Here is a 17,285-nt window from a genome sequence, read left to right as displayed (position 1 = left end):
TTAAAGCCACGTTCCTCACTGTGGTTTGGCAATGACCTGACACCAGTTTAGATTGCTTGGGCATCACTTATCCTACACTGAATCCAGCTGTTAGTTTATTACAAGTAGACAGAGTCTGATAAAACTTTTATGGAATTTAGTGAGGTGATGAAAAGGTAATTTTTCTGAGTGCAACATTATACACTGAAAGAAAAGGGAACTCAAAGAAACTACTGGAGAAAGACAGAATCTCAGAGGCTGTGGGAAGTGCTGGGAGTTCAATCACATGAACATAGTAATCAGGTTGTATGCTTGCCTGGAAAAATCCTGGCTTCATGGAAGGCCAGGAGCTAGTGATGGGTTGCCAAGAGAGACATGACCTAGGGATGACCTACGTGAGGCTTCTCCACATTTAATTTTCCTGATTTTGTGGTACGAAACTAAGATTTTATCTGTTTCACTAGGGAGGTGTTTGGGGCAGAAACAGGGAAGCATGTTGAGCTCTGAATCCAGTAGGGAAGGGCACTTTGCACTGCAGGGTGTTCTGCCCATGAATCTTGTCACTGTTAACAAGGGTACCTCATCATTTACCATGTGCCCTGCTGAAATATTTACCCTGAGGTGTTTTTTCCAAATATTTTATTTATGTTTCCATTGGTTGGATGTTACATGCTTGTCCCTCTAGAATTATTTATAAAATTTCAGTAGCTATAAAGAGTTTCTGCTCAGAACACTCTGATCTGAATTATGTATGATCCTAGATTTCCTACCTAGATGCAAAATTAAAGTTACAGGACTAGCTACTGACATGGCTTGACTGACTTGGAGGACATCTCAGGACAGAGAGATGAGGAGTCCCAGGTGCAGGTGAAAGAGCCCTGCCCCATGCTAACAACAGCTGCTGCACCATTCTCCTTTCTGTGTTGTGAGAGATAAAGAACAGATGAGTGATACCATATCAAGCCTTGACCTGACCATTGGGTATAATTGCTACAGTTCATGGCAGTACACTGTGACCAGCACCAGGGACGTGTGGCAGTTCAGGCCTGTGTTTTCAGAGCCTAACAGCAAGTAGGGAGTTATAGTTCTGTGCGCTACAGATACTGCTGCATGCATGAGGAAAGCTGCATGAACAGGCAGCGAGTTGCAGCCAGTTGGCAGCTCAGACCTTGAAGTCCAAGTCAGAAACTGCTGCAGGGGTCCAACATACTTGGATTTGTGCTCATGTTTCAATAGGTCATGTCTGGTATCCCCTCTCAGCCACGTTGGCAGGTTCCCACTTGTGGCAGTTCCATAGTGCCTTTCATCACCATGAGTTAGAGCAGTGCTCTAGAAAGCATGCTCACCTGATGCTGCTGAGATGGGGTAGCCATCCTTGCTCCATGTAACCTGCGGCTCAGGTGTTCCGCTGACTCTGCACTCCAGGATGATCTTGCCACTGATATTAACCTCCAGGTCTGTCAGATTCTGTAGGACATATGGGGCTGCCTTTGCTGCAGTCACAAAGGAAAACAATACACAGTGAGATTCCAGGAGGCATCTCCTACACCTTATCCCTTGAACCAGCTGCAGAGAGGGGTTATCTGCTCACTGCAAAGCGTGTTAACCTCCACTTTATAGAAAAGAATACATTATGTTCACTTAAAAAAGATGTGGGAAAGTAACTGAATAAAATCTCTAGCATAAAAAACACATTTTTTTCTTTTTTGTCAGTAAGGAGTAGCTGATGGGCGTTCATACATTAAAAAAAAAACCTATTTGAAAGCTGGTTTCCATGGGAGGAAGGCTGGTTTGGAGAGGTGTTTGCGTGTGCATTCTTGAGAAAAACTGCATCTCTGACACGTGCCAGACAAACAGCAGACCCCAGCAGTTCTCACAAGGCTGTGATTAAGACTGCAGTTCTCCCATGGCTGTATTCCCAGTTTAACTGTGTTTTTCTCGTAGCCATCATGTGTAGGTGTCTGCGTAGGTGGAAATTTGACTAAATGAATGAAAAAAATATCTGCCAGAGGAGAGATCAGCGCATTGCCTGAATGCAGAGGGATCCTGGTGCTCCATGGCAGGTGATGCTGGCAGGTGGCTCTGAACAAGGCAGATGCCAGCATGCTGCCATACGGCGTGGGATCCTTTCTCTGCTCTGTGTGATGGGGCAGTGCTCATGCCTTGTGGGCAGGAGTGCAGCCAGTGCTGCGCAGCCTGATTCGTGCCAAGTGACAAGTGCTCGTGGCCATAGAGCTTTGGTGTCTCATCACTCATTAATGTGAGTGGAGAAGCCAGATTAGAAAACACTGCCTAACTCAGTTGTAAAGCACTCTGTTTGCTATGTCCTTGCTTGCTGCCATTCATTTTAGTTCTGCTCTATTGCAGTGCTTCGGGCTTTTCTTCACCTTTCTTCACTAGAAGCACGAGGCACTTTCTCAGCAGCATTTGTTCTGTAAGGTTTTGAGTTGATCCCTCTCATTTTCTTTATTATGCAGCTGAAGAAACTTCACTCATTTTAGTGAGTTTCTGTGTGGTGCTGGAGGAGGTGTCTGCTCCTTTACAGCCAGAGCAGTGAAACATGGCTCTGGGATCTGCAGTACTATTATTTGCATGGAAATAAGAGATGCAGTTTTGAGTGCATGTAAGAAAACACTATTATAATGAAGTGCATCCCAGAACAAGTGGTACATATCCCTAGTTTGTACACCTGACCTTACACATCTGTGGTTACACCAGCTGTCTGTACCATCCTGGCAGCCCCCAGAGCCCCCCAAAGACCTGGGCAGTTCCAACAGATAGAGGCATGCTGATGCTAACATGATAGGAGTGTCTTTATTCCTCAGTCAGGACTAAACCTGTACCCAGCAGGGAGACAGGGAGATAAAGGCTGCTTAAATCACCTTTCTGAGCAAGTGGAACATTTTATGTGCTTTGAGGGACACTGGAGGTAGCCCAGTGTTTGCGCTTCCCCAGCAGCAGGACAGTGCCACCCACCTCTGATAAGTAGCCGTGTGTGCTGCTCCAGCGTGCCGCTGCCGTTGTGCTGGTGCTGGGCACGGCACTTGTAGAGGCCGCTGTGCTCTTCTGTGACGTTTGCAATGATCAGGGTCAGGGAAATGGAGTAGGCATCAGCACTTCGGGTTAGAGAGCCGCCATGAGCTGCCCCCAGGGAGGGGTAGGACCAGGCTAGGTTGCTGTAGATGTACCTGGAGGCCCGGCAGGTCAGCTTAGCAGTGCTCCCCGCAATGGCTGTGACTTGTGGGGCTGTCTGCAGCCCTGACGGCACATCTGCAGGAAAAGAAAACATCTGACATCGAGTCGCAATTGAGAATGACTTTGGGTGCCCATTTGCAACTTGATCGGATTTCAGTGAGCAGCCCCAATGGAACGAGCCACTTTAATGAGATCCGCATTTGCTTGTGCAAAGAGGGATTACATTTTCAAGTAATTAATTGAAAGTTTATATATAGAAGTAGTTAATGAACTAAGAGAGTTTAATCAAGAGGCTCTGCTATCCAGGTAGATAAATGTGTTCATGACATCCTCTCGTTCTATGTGCTATCGGTGCTTGAAAGTGTAATTGCATTAGAGTAAAGAAACCTCTTCCCATTTCTCACAAATAACACTTTCTTCGCCACTGAACAATCTTCCCAATTCTCTCTTCTTTCATATGGATATTTACTTGATCTGCAGATGGATGAACTGGTCTAATGACGTACAAGTCCTTGAGGCTTTAACAGTTAGCACAGCAACACTTCGATGCAGATTCCAATCTATCCACAAATGAATAAGCAGTGTCTTGCAATATTTTTAGTAACATTTCATTTCAGAACGAAATCAATTTTCCTGAATTGCCTAACTGAATCCATTTGAAGACAAGAAAAAAAATGTTTCTGAGTAGATTGCCAGAATCTGGCCTACAGACAATTCCTATTACTGTGTTAGCTGCCAGGAACCTGCAGTTAAATTGTGTCTGCAAAATATTCTTTGCTCATTTTATTCTGTTAGTTTCACGATCTGTGCACCCAAAATACTTGAAGGGAAGTGCACTGATAGCCACGGTGGCCTGGGATTGTTCTTCTGTCTGTTAGGGCGGGATTCAGAAGCAGCTGAAATGGAGTTGGGAAGAATCCTTTAAAAATGTCACCTGGTGAGGCACTGGGGTGGGACGCCTTGGGAATACTAGTTCTGGTTTACCTTCTGAACTCTTGTTTGTAATGAATCTGATAGACTGTTGCTTTACTACTGAGCTGTTAATAAGATGCTTTCTCCAGAGGATGGCACTCAGAGGGGGACATCAGTTAAAGAGGAGCAAGGATGCATCACATCTGCAGTCTGACAAATTCCACATGGGATGTGGCATTTGGCCAGGGGCTCACACTGCAAACCCTTGCAAAGAGTTCTGTTGAAGCTATAATTCGGCATAAACAGCAAGGATGTTATGATAACTGCTCTGCCTCATAATACGCTATATATTCTATGAAGTACAGAGCCCTGAAGGAGCTTTCAGATACGATTAAAAAATCTTCTTCACAAGTCATCCGGAATATAACCAATAACCTTCATGATTTTTAAAGATCGGCTCCAGAAATATTTTACAAAAAAATCCAAAAAAGAGAAGATACCCCTCAGGCCACGGCTGTGGAAATTATTTTCCCTTTATTTTAATGAAATTTCAGCTTACTTTATGCAGTTTTTCATTAGGCTCAATTGCTCCCTTTCTTAGTGCTAGCTGCATGCTCAAGCTCAAGCTGACCTGTGTAACACATCCATCGCCATGTCTGATATCCTGTGGTTCCTACACATCAACGCGATGCTTATCAACAAGGGGAAAAGTCTGAGGTGAACAGCAATTCTCAAAACAGGAAGAGTTAAGGTGCAGTGAAAACAGGGGGATGTGGCAACAGCAGCATCCCTGTGACATCCATCAAGCCAAAACAGAGAAAAAGTGCCCTCTTTACCTGACTTTTTCTTGCTTTTTTTCTCATTGTTTTTTTATTATCTCCTTTGACAGTCATAGAACTTAACCAGATGGGTTTTTGGTTAGACTTGACCCTTAGGGAAGCTCTATGGCCTGGGATGCTCTCCAGATTGAATTATCTTTAGAGTTGGATCCCAGAGAAAGAATGCATAGATTCTAGGTAAAGTGATGAACTTGGAGCTTGGACATGCTATCCAGAGTAAAACACTGTGAAGCCCTGCAAGCCTGTAAGGCAGACTAAACCCTGCCCCAAAGTGGTTTGGATGGCAGCCCTTTTTGCCCTTTCCTCTGTTCCTCAGGCAGGATCTCCTTCAGGAGCACTAATTCCCACAACTCGAAGCCCTATTTCCTTGCAGGGTGTTACCATGAGTGGCTGTGGGAAAAGTCCACCAGGAGTACAGCATTTCTTGTGTAGGCACTGCCAGTGCAGGAGGGGCACCAGAGACCTCTGGCACTTCGATTTCTCATTCCCAAGCTGAAATAGTGAAGGGTGCTCAACAGTGTCACCTTCCCGCTGAACCTCCTCAGTGCAGGCTTTCTTTCTGCCAGCTTAACTTCTTTGGAGCAGCAGAAGCACTTGTTTTTCTTGTCATTTCTCCTATGGACATATTTTATTTAGCACTTTTGAATATTTTGAGCTGGAAGTTGTGCTATTCTCTTCCATCTTCTTAGCCTTTCAAGAAGCTCTTTCAGCTCCAATAGAATATTCATTGATTTTCATTACAGCGGAAGGAAAAAGGGAATAAAAGTTTCTCTAGCTCTTCACTCTGTTCTTCCCTTCCCTGGGTTGCCTGGGATCAGCTGCAGTGCTGAGAGCACACTATAAGGAAGTTCCCCTCTTGCACTGCTTTGCTTACATAATCTTGAACCTGGTTGACTTCCTCTCTCTGAACAGATAGAGTATTTTATAAGACTCGCAATAAGATGGGCTACAAGAATGCTCTGTGGGGCCTTTTCTCTTTTATCAGCAATCAGCACATATCTGTCTTTCATACTCTGTTACAGTGTAGTAGCCGTGAATTTCACTCTCAGCTGTGTGGGATTCCATGACAAAACAGGGAAATGAGCCATTGGGAGAAGGTAAAAAGTCAGCATAAATCAAAAGAAAGTCTGGCTCCATTTCTATTTACAAGGAATTAATTGGTTTTAATTTCCTGTGCTTTGCACAATAATCAGTGTAATTCAAAACTCCTGCTCCTTCCCAAATTCCATCCCTATGCCTGTCAGAGCAGAGGGGGCTCTGCCAGGCTCATTCATGTAGGGAGAGTAAGAAATAGGAGGGCAGATCCCTGCCATCTGAAGCAGCACAGAGCTTTCCTAAATCCTCTAAGCATGTCAGGAGTAAACAAAGTGAGAGTGGCAGCTTAAGAAAGTCCCAGTTTATTCATTGGTCCAATATCTGATAGCAGATTTTTATCTCATGTTTGTAACACACTATTTTGTGTCTGGTAGAAATTTTTCATTCAATTTTTCTGAGTTGTTTCTGCAATCAGATACGGGTTGAAAAAGGACTTTTGTCATTATTTGTTATTCTTAGCATAATTCATTTATATTCTAACAACATTTGGAGGTTTAGTACGGGTGGGATCCTGTTCTGTTGTATTTAGCACAATCACTCAAGAGATAGAATCTGATTTACTGTGGAGCTGCAGTAATACATAGCTGCTCTTTCCAAGATGCAGAGCAGACAATCGGAAGCATTGTCACTGGGCGATATGGTTTCACATCCCCTTAGCCCCCTATATGGCTTGGTTTCAGCATCATCTCCAGACCCTGATGGCCCTTCACTGAAACAAATTTGACTGCCAAAGAAAAGGGTTTAAAAATAGTTCCCAGAGCTGTTTCTAGTGTCTGTGGGAGTTTTTGAGGGGTCTCTCTGCACTGCAAGAACAAAATGGCTGCTGAAGTTATTCCATTAGGATAAATACATCTCTGAGGAATGAATGCTGAGGTGCAAGCACCTGGCTGAAGACACCAAGCAGGTGCAGCCTTAGCAACATCTGATTGAATTTCCCCATAACCCTGAGCCGTGTCCTGACAAAGCACTTCAACCCTGACCTAGGGAACAAGATTTTTGAGGAAAGAAGAGAGTCTGGCTGCTGAATTATTTTCAGATCTCTTAGCAGGGAGAAGTTAATTAACCTGAATTCAGCTGAAAAGTTTGAAAGCAATTCAGGAGCCATCAGATTGTTCTTCAGTAGGAAAGAAAGGGAAATCGTGTATCCAAAACCAACAAACTGCTGAACTAATTGTGGAGCCCCACAGTTTGCAGCTGCTTTGCAGAGAACAAGGCGCAGTGGCTGACTGCGAGCTGCTGGGAACCTTTTCTGGTTGTTTTCCTGAAGGCTCACACACAATCTATGGGCTCTCAGAGTCTGGCTCAGCCTTCACCTCAGATTTTAGGTTCAATCTGCGTAAAAAACTAGCAGTCGCAAAATATTTTATTCTCACTTTCTATTCATCAAGATGTTCCTGAACTGTCAGTTTTGTATCAGCTAAAGTGAAAGTTTGAATTCTGAGGCAGGATCCATGATAACGACATATTACCTCTGCCAAACATACACCTTTTCTGTCACAGCAAAGCTTTCACTACCTTGGCAGTGCTTACACACACAGCTTGCTTGGTGCCTTCTGCTTCTGAACTTGCCCCACTTAGTAGCTCCAAACTTCTCCCTGCATGTCCCTCCAACAGCAGACCACATGGTAAGAGCAATCCAGCATCAGGTCAGTCTGGGGCTGCTGTACAACTGCAGCATGACTGACTTTAGGGTCAGGATTGCCAAATTTAGAAAGGTTGTGTTTCTTTCTAATCCATAAACAACACTATTTTTAAACACACCACTTACACAAGTCAGTCACGCTCAGTTACCATCTGTCTCTTCCCCACAATGGCACAAACCCTGTCTTTTCTTAGTGGGCAAGAATGTCTCCCCAAGCCCTGTTCAACTTGTGGTCTGTTTTGGTGAAGATGAAACGCTTCCACCAGAACCAGTGTCAGCAATTTTGCCTAGGGATTCATTTCCTTCATGATTAAAAATGCGTGATTAAAGTGTTTGTGTCTCAAGATGCTGCTAGATTATTTTAAAATATAAAGTCTGAAATATTAGCTCATTGTGGGGGGAAGAAACCCACAAAAAAATGTGCCAATTCAGTATTTTCCTGTAAAAGAATCTTTTCTGAAAGGCACAAAATGAAAATAAAACATTGTTGCATAAGGTGTAAGTACTATCTCAGCCCTCTGAGTGTGACCTTATGCAAGGTGCCTCTTCAGTTGCTGCAGCATTGGCTTTGGACCCTAAATATTACGATGTACAGTTTGGGAACATATTGCTTTGAGTAACCCGTCCAAACACAATAGCTCACAGACCCCAGAGCAGAAACAAACCCATACGAAAACTTGCCCTTGGAAGGGGTGAAATTAATAGCTGCTCTTCAGCCCATGTCGGTCAGGCATCTTGTGGATCTCTTATGTCTGTGCTTTATTTCTCACCAGAGAACCTTCAAGGGCTTTTTTCCCAGATGAAAAAGAGTTAAGGCTTTGGAAGACACCCGAGTCTTAAAACTCCCTTCTGACTCCGTATGGCACTGAGGTGGCACACAGAAGCTGTAACTAGAGGTGAAAGCCCTACCCCATTATTATTATTGTACGTCCATGCAATAAGAATGGTGACAAGGCTTAGCGAGCGCTTTGTTGACTAGTCTGATTTGCAAGGTACTGAACTACTTTAGAGCAATGGAGTCAATGGAGGACATATAAGAGGCAGAGTAGTGCAAAGCACTGCCACAAGTGAGCTTAGCCTGCAATTAGCTTCACAGGGAAGAAAAATGGTGAGGACAAGACATTTACCTTCCAGGGCACTTCTGCACTCTTTGTTCTAAAAATTCCTATTTTGATGCAAATATTTCCAGCCAGCATCCACTCATCCAGCAAGTGAATGCAGAAATGATTCAGTGTAGTCTGGTAAGCACTTGAACTAAGACTGTTCCCAGATTCTTTGCCTTTTTTAAACTCCCATTTCTCCTGAAAGCATGATGCAGGTCCTGATCTCACTACTAAAGAATTTCTGTGTTAAAAGGTTAAGCACATATTTGTTTGGATTTGTGTTCTTTGGAGAAAAAGCATGTCCACCTCCTCCCTCCTTAAAGGGCTCTGGAAAGGCTAATTGCTCATGCAGGGATCTAACATCACCGCAGCCCCCAGTGATACTGGTCCTGAATTAGATCTGAATATTGGCCTCGCTCACCTTTGCTATGTTCACTGAATTAACTGGAAGCCAGCTCTTTTCTGGAATCAGGGAGAGACTTCAGGCCTTTGGAAGACTGCAAAGGACTTAGCTTAACTTTTGCTAAAGGTTTCATGAGGACATTGCTTTTGGAGAGCTTTGAAAACACAACATCTAGGGATTCCCAGAAACGTTAACCGGCATTCCCCAGCCATATGTAACTTTAAGGTAAATCATATGATGAGCATCTGTGTTTTGTGTAGTGTCACTTGTGGTGTTTACCTGAGACATAGAACTCGATGCTCCTCTCTTCTTCACCAATCTTATTTGAGGCCACGCAGTAATAGATTCCTGATGTGCTGCTGTTTTCCATTGTTAGTGTGCTCACAATCTGCCAGGCAAAAAGAGAAAAGGTAAAGGCTTAGCAGGGAAGTTTGAGGGTAGTGGACAAGGATGTGATTTATGGTAGAAAAACCACTAATAAGGGAGCTTCCAGTAACATATGAAGCTCATAAGCAGACAAACGTTTGCATCAGTGTTTTGGTCTCTCATCTAGCATCACCTCATCCCAGTTAATTTTCTTCCATTCTCATTCCTTCCCCTTCTCCTTCTTCCCATGACACCTCAGACAAGGTCTGAGTGTGACAACATCAGCAAAGAAACAAAGGGAAGGACCTGAAAAATTCATCCAAGACATTGTAAATGAGCCACGCTTTCACCTGTTTTCTGCCTTTCAGTTATGGTTTCCATGGGTCACAGGACACTATGAGGGAAGCAGGTTGTTTGTATGGATGTGATGTAAAGAACATTACAGAGATTTGCTTTGTTTTGAAATAACCCCAGAAAAAGGAGTGATGCAGCCCTTTGGAACCCGGCTTACTATTCTAAATTGTCCTTGGAAGTACCTTGGTTTCATAACCCTTCCTCTGGGCTCCTTTGGACTTGTGCAGTGCGGAAAGAAACCCTGGAGAAGGTGCTTGTGGTAAGACAATGGCAAATGAATAAAAAAGAGGAGGTCCATGAGTGAGAAGGATGGAGCACTGGTCCTGAGCTCCACCACACAGAAGAAGGAAGCAGCTCAGTTTCTCCTGGGGGCTGAATTAATACACCTCTTTAAAAACTTGTGTTCTTCAACATTCTAAGCCCCTTCTTCTGTGTAGGGTCTTGCTGATGAGGAGCCGACCAAATGGCACTCCTTGTTATGATGCAACATCACAAGCCAATTGAAGACTGTGCACAGGTCATGGCTTCAATTACTCCTGGTACTTCCTCTGGTCTACTAGCAAGAAATTAGGATCTAGCCCACCATGGCAGAGATGGTTTTGCAAGATTACTTTGCTTTCCCTGCAGCCATTCACTTGAGGAACCCTGAGCCTTCACATTTGGAACAAATATCACATTATTTGTTGTCCTCTCTTAACGACTTTGAGGATCAAAACTTATAACACCCTCTGGCCATTTGTCCCTATCTCCAGAGAGCCCTTTGAAGTGCACAAAAGCATCTCTGGACTTTTTAATATCCTAAACCAAATGCATACAAGACATTCCTTTACTCCCCATAAAGCTGTACCGTGAATGTGTCTATAGCTGTGTGGGATGTATTATTTGAGTTATTTAAGATTTTCTGAGCTTTGGCACTTTAAACCCTGTTGGGAAATGAGTTTTAAAGGTTTTGATCCCCTGTGCATTTTAAATTCTAGAGGGGAACATTTTCCATTTCACCTCACCAGAATAATGGGTAAGTGGAAGAGGAAAACTATCTACTTCTCATGGTTAGAAAATACAGAAATTAACCAAAAATGGGGACACATGAACTCAGGGGTGAAAATAGAAGACCAGTAAACCCAGCTCCCTCTGGTGTCCACCAAAGAAAGAGCTGCGCAGTTCTGATTTATTTATGATGTGAAAACTACTCTGACTTGGATGTTAAATCTCCCAGGGAAGCAGCTCGTTCCTCCTCTTTCTATTCCTGCAGCAGTGGGCCCAGTGCCACAGGTTACTAACAAGCACATGTTCAGAGCACTACTCCTGTCTTTAAGCACTGGACACTGCCTTTTGGACTACTGCTGAATCGGGACAAAGATCATTCAGTGATTACTAGATCTTAGAATTTTATATTTGGGAATAGAATAAGTCAATACAAATGCACATGTTGAAACAGATTCACCAAGGACAGAAGGGATAAATTTGGACAGCTATTTAGCAGCTATTAGTCTTGCAAAGTGACAGCTCTAGATGGGAAGTCAAGAATAATACTATAGCGCCCATTCAAATCACAAAGAGGAATGTAATTATCTATTCGGGACCATGGCCAAAGCTTCAGGGGTGATATTGTGACTGTCCTAAAAATGGATGCAATGCCTCAAACTGCAATTGGTGGCCCAGAGGTAAATGCACACATACGCTCAAGCACATACAAATGCCAACATCTCTGTGTAAATCAAGAAAAGTCTGACATGATAGTAGGAAACAGAAAAAGAGGACAACAGCTATACCAAGAAATCATCCAAGCTCATCTCATATGTGTTGAGATGTGAAGGTAAAAAAGATGTGAAATTGATGGAGAGAAACAAGCCTGGCCTGGGGGCAATTTATTTTGAAAAATCTGCTGTGGAAAAGAGAAAGCCATTTTCTTGTTTGTGCGTTCAAAATCATGATTACAAACTTGGACACCACTTTGACACACACCTCAGCACAAGAATGCTCAGTTTTCTCTATGAGAACTCTCCCAGAATCTTCCAAAATGTGGCTTTCAAACTGGCAACATCCACCAGAGAGCTGTGTGTGGATTCAGAGTGGGAAATGAATGATTTGGAATGATTTTCTTGTAATAAGATGACTCCTTTGAAATTACACATCAGCTTTTCACTCTAGCTCTGTGCTCCTGGGTAAATCCCAGGGACTGGGAGTCCAATTATTTTTGCAGCATCTTGACTTAAGTACTCAGCCGACAAACTGCCCCAATCCTGGCTTAGTCTTCAACAGTCTGAGGCTTTGGAACATGCACATGTAATACCAAAGGGCATCCAAGTCCTTCTTTGGTTCATCTGGCTTCTGCAAAAATGAACCCGAAAGGAAGCCAGCAGCAATATCTGCTTTTTGTAGTATCTGGACAAATCAGTAAAGAACAACCCATGGGCAAGAAGACCCTATTAACCCAAAAGTTAAAAAATACCACAACACTCACAAACTAATATTCACAAGGCAGATGTGCTGGCAGTTTTTCATCACCTGTCACTGTAAACAGTCCAAGTTAAACCAGCATCACCTCCATGACATTTGTCCGTGCTTGGTCACAGTGTGAAGTAGAAGTAAGAAGAGATCTTCCAAATGCCTCCACTACACTTTCAATACACCCACTGCAACAAATGTATGCAAAGCCTGATTGAATGAGAAAACAGTTTGAACTCGAGCAACTGAGCATAGGAATTGTTTCCCATTATTAACAGGGAAAACTGTCAGCAGAATTTTCTCTCTCAGGGGAGTGACACAGCCCCAGCATTTGGGGACCTTCAGTATGCACTGGAAAAAATTCCGAGGGGATAATCTACTTTATGTACTTAGCCCATGCACCTGCAAAGTATTTTCCATTCTGAATTCAGAGCCAAGATAGAAAAGTTAAGAACGCTGGCATTTGCTGCAGCAGTCACAGAAAGAACTTAGTGGGATGGGGCCCCTGGTGGTCTCCCATCTCAATCAAAGCAGAGCTCACCTCATACCTTTTTCAGCCATTCCTCTCAGAAAACTTGGCTCCCAGATAGCACAGTGCTTTGTGCTAATCTGAATCAATGAAACTGATGAGAAAGCTGCAATTACATCAAAACGTTTTTATCTCTGCAGTGAAATTACTATACATGAGCTCTTGACAGCCTCAAGGTCAGTATGTTTTAGTTTACCTTCCACACAATATCCTGACCAGGAGCAATTCAGACTAATCAATGCATTAACCCTTGCCATTGTACCCCTGCCACAAATGGCACACCAACTGTGATTGTTCAGCCATTCACTTCTGTGCAGGCTGCACTGGGACCAGTGGGATTAACAGCAAAGTATTGGGATGTAGTGTCTAGACATTTTCCTGGTGGGAGCTGACCTGAGACCCGGTGAACTCACTGCATGCCAAACACTAAACGTCCCTCAGACACTAACCAGTTTTGATTGCCTGTGTTGAATTTGGATGTAAAGGGCTCCATTTCCTATTACTTAACCTAAAGGCCACCCAATACTGCGAGCCCACAGAAGGGCTTATTAGCTAATAAATAATTACTATCAAAGAATAAACCAAATTTGAAACTCAGTAAGAGAAGAAATGAAATGACTGATCTCTGATGAACAGCTATGGCAAGTAAATAGACATTGCTGCTTGGAAAGCCCATAATGGAATAGCTCAATAAAGTCCACATGTCTTGCACTGTAATATTCCCAAACTGGTAAAAACAAGCCATTTTAGGAGCAGCCAAATAACATTCCACAGCCCTAAACCGTGAGTGTTTTAAGACATCTTGTAGTAAGGACAGAGCAGCAAGACCCTTTTTTTTTTAAGCTGGAGTCAGCACAGATTAATATATCTTGAGATTCCTTGCTTTCTCTTTCCTTTGTCTAATCTCCCCCTCCAACGGCTTTAGTTAACAATTCTCTTTCACTTCGTTAGCTGTATGTGGGCGAGGATGAAGAGCAGAAAAAGCGGGTGGAAAACTTCTCAGCTGTCTAACTCTGGCAGAGCTGGGGTGGAGGTGGCTGCAGGGAGATGAAATTAATAGGAAACTTCACCAGAGATCCTGCAAAGAAAATATTCAGCTAGCTCCCATTCCATCTACTTGAATGGCACAGAATAATGCTTATTTTTATTGCCTGACAATTCTGAGCCATGCTCTTAGTTCATCCATTCTAAACATGCTAAAGGATGGACTGAGCGCAAGTGAGACGATCAGGCTGCTAGCTGACTGGGAATTTGTAGGGTTTACTCTCCTCTCTGGCAGAGGGAGTTTTTCTCCCTGCGGGATGAGAGGACTCTTTCTTATGGCCCCAGGCTCTCCCAGGAAGCCTTGCCCATGATAGAGCAGCTCATATGCTGCTGCTGAACTGCTCTCTTGTATTGTGGAAGAGACATTATGGCAGGACTTTCTGGCTGTCCCCTGGAACATGCACATACCCAGGTGGCATTCAGCAGCTCTACTGCGTTGTTCACATTTTTCAACAAACCCATTCCACTACTTTAATGTCATCCTCCAGGAAGTTCAAGCCTGGTGTTTTTGGATCAACTTTCTTGAGTGGTTATGAATTTCAGCAGCAAAATTGATTCATGAATTTTATTGCAGAAACATCCACACTGCCAGGCTATTCTCTCATATATACACATGAGAGAGAGGAATGGAGAGAAGCCCCCAAGGAGGACTGAATTATGTATAGATCTTGCTCTTCTTTTCTACTTTTCCCCCAAGCTCAGACCAGTATGTTCAGCTTAGTAACAGGAAAGAAAATAAGATAGCAAGCTAATGCTTTGCAACTTGAAATGGAAATTCAGGCAATTAATGCGATCAAGAGTGTTTCACCTAGTATTATAAAACAGTTGTTAGAGGTAGCTACATTGCACTTTAAATCACAGAATGAATCCTTCAGTATTGACTTAAAACCACCAGAAAAAGTAAGCTGGTGTGATGAAACTGCTTCAACCAATACTTGTCCAAAATTTCTACAGACTACTTCTTAATGGTAGTGATAACCACAGGCTTTACTTTAGGAATGAAACTCAGCCCTTAGGATGACTTCTGTATCTTGGAATGATAATGAAATAATCATGATGACAAAGACGACAAGAGACCTCAATTTTCCACGCCACTTGCATAAAACAGATGCCTGAAGATCTTGATGTGAGCCAGAATTGCTGGTCTGCTGGAAAAATCCTCACCGCCACTGAAAACTTGTTTTTAAGCAAGATTCTGGATCTGGGAATTTCTGGGGGTTCCTTCCCATACTTCTGGCAACTCTCAAAAGTTAATGAATTTTTTCAAGTGTCACTAAACAAACAAGCATCTGATGCTACAGTTCTTTGAGAGAGAACAGTGGGACACAGAGCAACAGATAATATCATAGAGACTAGGTAAATTCCACCTTCTGCTCTGAGGGCTGTCATAGGACAGCCTCAAATCACACAGGAAAAATAACCAATCTCAGCTAATCCCGGCTTCATAGCACAGTCAATAAAAGCCATGCTCTGTCAGACTGCAATGTCTTTATTATTTCATGTGGCTACTCAACGTAGATGAATTACTTGTGAGGACATGGTGGGAATGGATTGGGTTGTTTCCTGTCTATTTCATTTCTGGTGGGAATAATGACTGATAAAAAACAAGGAAAAGTCTGAAGGCTATAGGATTTCATCGCTTTCTTTTTTGAATTACAGTCTATTATCTAAAGGCTCCACCTAACACAGATAGCCTTGCACTCCAGTAAGGGGGAAGGAGAGGAATTGTCTGCTAATGCAAGCAGGGAGGCAAAGTGCTGAAATTTGAGATTCATAAAGTCTACTTTTATTACTTTGAATAAATCTTAATAAGGACATAAAAATTATTAGGAAACGCCTCAGAGTGTGTTTTCAACCAGTGGATCAGCAGGAGATGAAAATAATGAATATATTATGAGCTGTAAAATTATCTAACTCGTAAAAAAGTATTTTTTGGAAACTTTAATAATGAAATATGCGAAAGCTTAAGTTGAAGAGTGTGGGCTGAGCTTTTGAAGATGTCTAACAAATGAATACTTCAGTCTGCCCAGAGCCTAAGGAAGGGGCAGGGATGGCTGAGCAGTGCTGTGAGTGGCAGCCTGGGCTGTGTGCGGCACTCAGGCGATAGGGGAAAGCTCAGACATCCCTGAGCAGCCACCAACATGGAGCAGGGATGCGTTTGGGATGCCCCACTAGTTCCAGGAGCTCTGTAGTACTACTAAAGCACCTTGTTCATCTTTAAGTCTGTGATCAAACAAAAATGTCACAAAATGTTTGTCTCAGCAAAGTAATGAAGAGAAGAAGTGGGAGGAGTGTGCAAATGCATAAGTGCAAAACAAAGCAAAATTCCATTTTGTGTCATTGAGGTGTCCCACTTATCCCATCACGTGGGTCAATTCAGCAGCCAGCAGATAGTTCTTGAGTCACAGTAGTGGTGAACACCTTAACTTTCATATGGGGACTAACATAAATAATGACTGATGTAAAGTAGTGAGTGCTTGCACACCAGATCATCTGTTTTGACAGGCTGTACAAATGGACAGAAACAGTAGTCACAGAACTCTCATCATGCCTTGCTGCAAGTAGGAAGAACTAGAAAAGGAGGAAAGTTTGGAGATACATGTCGCTGACTTCCCATTTTTGCAATGAGAGCTCTGTAGATAGTTGCTTTTACCTAAGATCTAAAATTCTTAGAGTACACATTGAAGACATATGGAACACTATGCTATCTAAATAAATCCAATTTCTAAACATTCTCCAACAAGAGGAAAACTCAGGAGTGAACCGTGAACACTGATTTTCTCCGCCCCAGCCCAACTTCTATGTTTCAGAGCTCTGCTTCAGATTAGGTTTAGAACTGGAAAGTCTCCATGAGAAAGAGCAGATGACTGAGGCATGGATTCTGCCAGATGCTGATTTAGTCTGGACCCAATCCAGAAAAGCACTTTAGCTTTGCACTTAACTTTAAGCCCAAGAACTACTGTATGCTTAAAGGTACACCAGGATCTGAGCTGTAGCACTCAGCACCTTGCCGCCTTGAGCACAAATTGATCTGAGACAGCCACCCTGAAACAAATGCAGCTGCAAAACCACTCTTACAGCCACAGTCTTGTGCAAGTGCAACAAGGGTGAAACAATAGAGCCAGAGCACAGCATCTTCTCCAAGCGCAGCCAACTGTCTGTGAGTCTAGAGCAGAATAGCTTTGGTGGTTTCTCAAGGATTAGCTTGGACATGTGTAATTGGTATAACTCGGTAGCATCGCAGGTACCTGGGAGCCATGTAGCAGATATTTCATTGCTGAAATTGTTGGATCTCATGTGAGAAGTGTGCCCCAGTACCGTCTGCTTGCAGGGGGAGTGGGGAGGGGTATGCAGAAGGAAGGAGATGTTCCTGCCC

The 17,285-nt window shown here is 43.2% G+C and overlaps 2 protein-coding genes across 6 annotated transcripts in view; one reads left to right on the top strand and one right to left on the bottom strand.

The window, feature by feature from the left end:
* LOC107312793 (uncharacterized) overlaps nt 1-17,285 on the top strand; it is a 215,635-nt gene that overhangs the window by 91,191 nt on the left and 107,159 nt on the right. The window lies entirely within an intron of this gene.
* LOC107312792 (vascular endothelial growth factor receptor kdr-like) overlaps nt 1-17,285 on the bottom strand; it is a 114,419-nt gene that overhangs the window by 30,812 nt on the left and 66,322 nt on the right. For all 5 annotated transcript variants that reach the window (XM_015860500.3, XM_032444344.2, XM_032444343.2 and 2 more), the window contains exons 12-14: nt 9,448-9,556; nt 2,956-3,249; nt 1,326-1,472 (exon numbers count right to left, since the gene is read on the bottom strand). In XM_015860500.3, the coding sequence (XP_015715986.2) occupies nt 1,326-1,472; nt 2,956-3,249; nt 9,448-9,556 (550 nt within the window). The remainder of the gene's footprint in view (nt 1-1,325; nt 1,473-2,955; nt 3,250-9,447; nt 9,557-17,285) is intronic.

Source organism: Coturnix japonica, chromosome 4, assembly GCF_054131305.1.
Source record: "Coturnix japonica strain WE chromosome 4, WE-NBRP24, whole genome shotgun sequence".
Classification (NCBI taxonomy): domain Eukaryota; kingdom Metazoa; phylum Chordata; class Aves; order Galliformes; family Phasianidae; genus Coturnix; species Coturnix japonica.
This window is presented reverse-complemented; position numbering and strand designations above follow the sequence as displayed.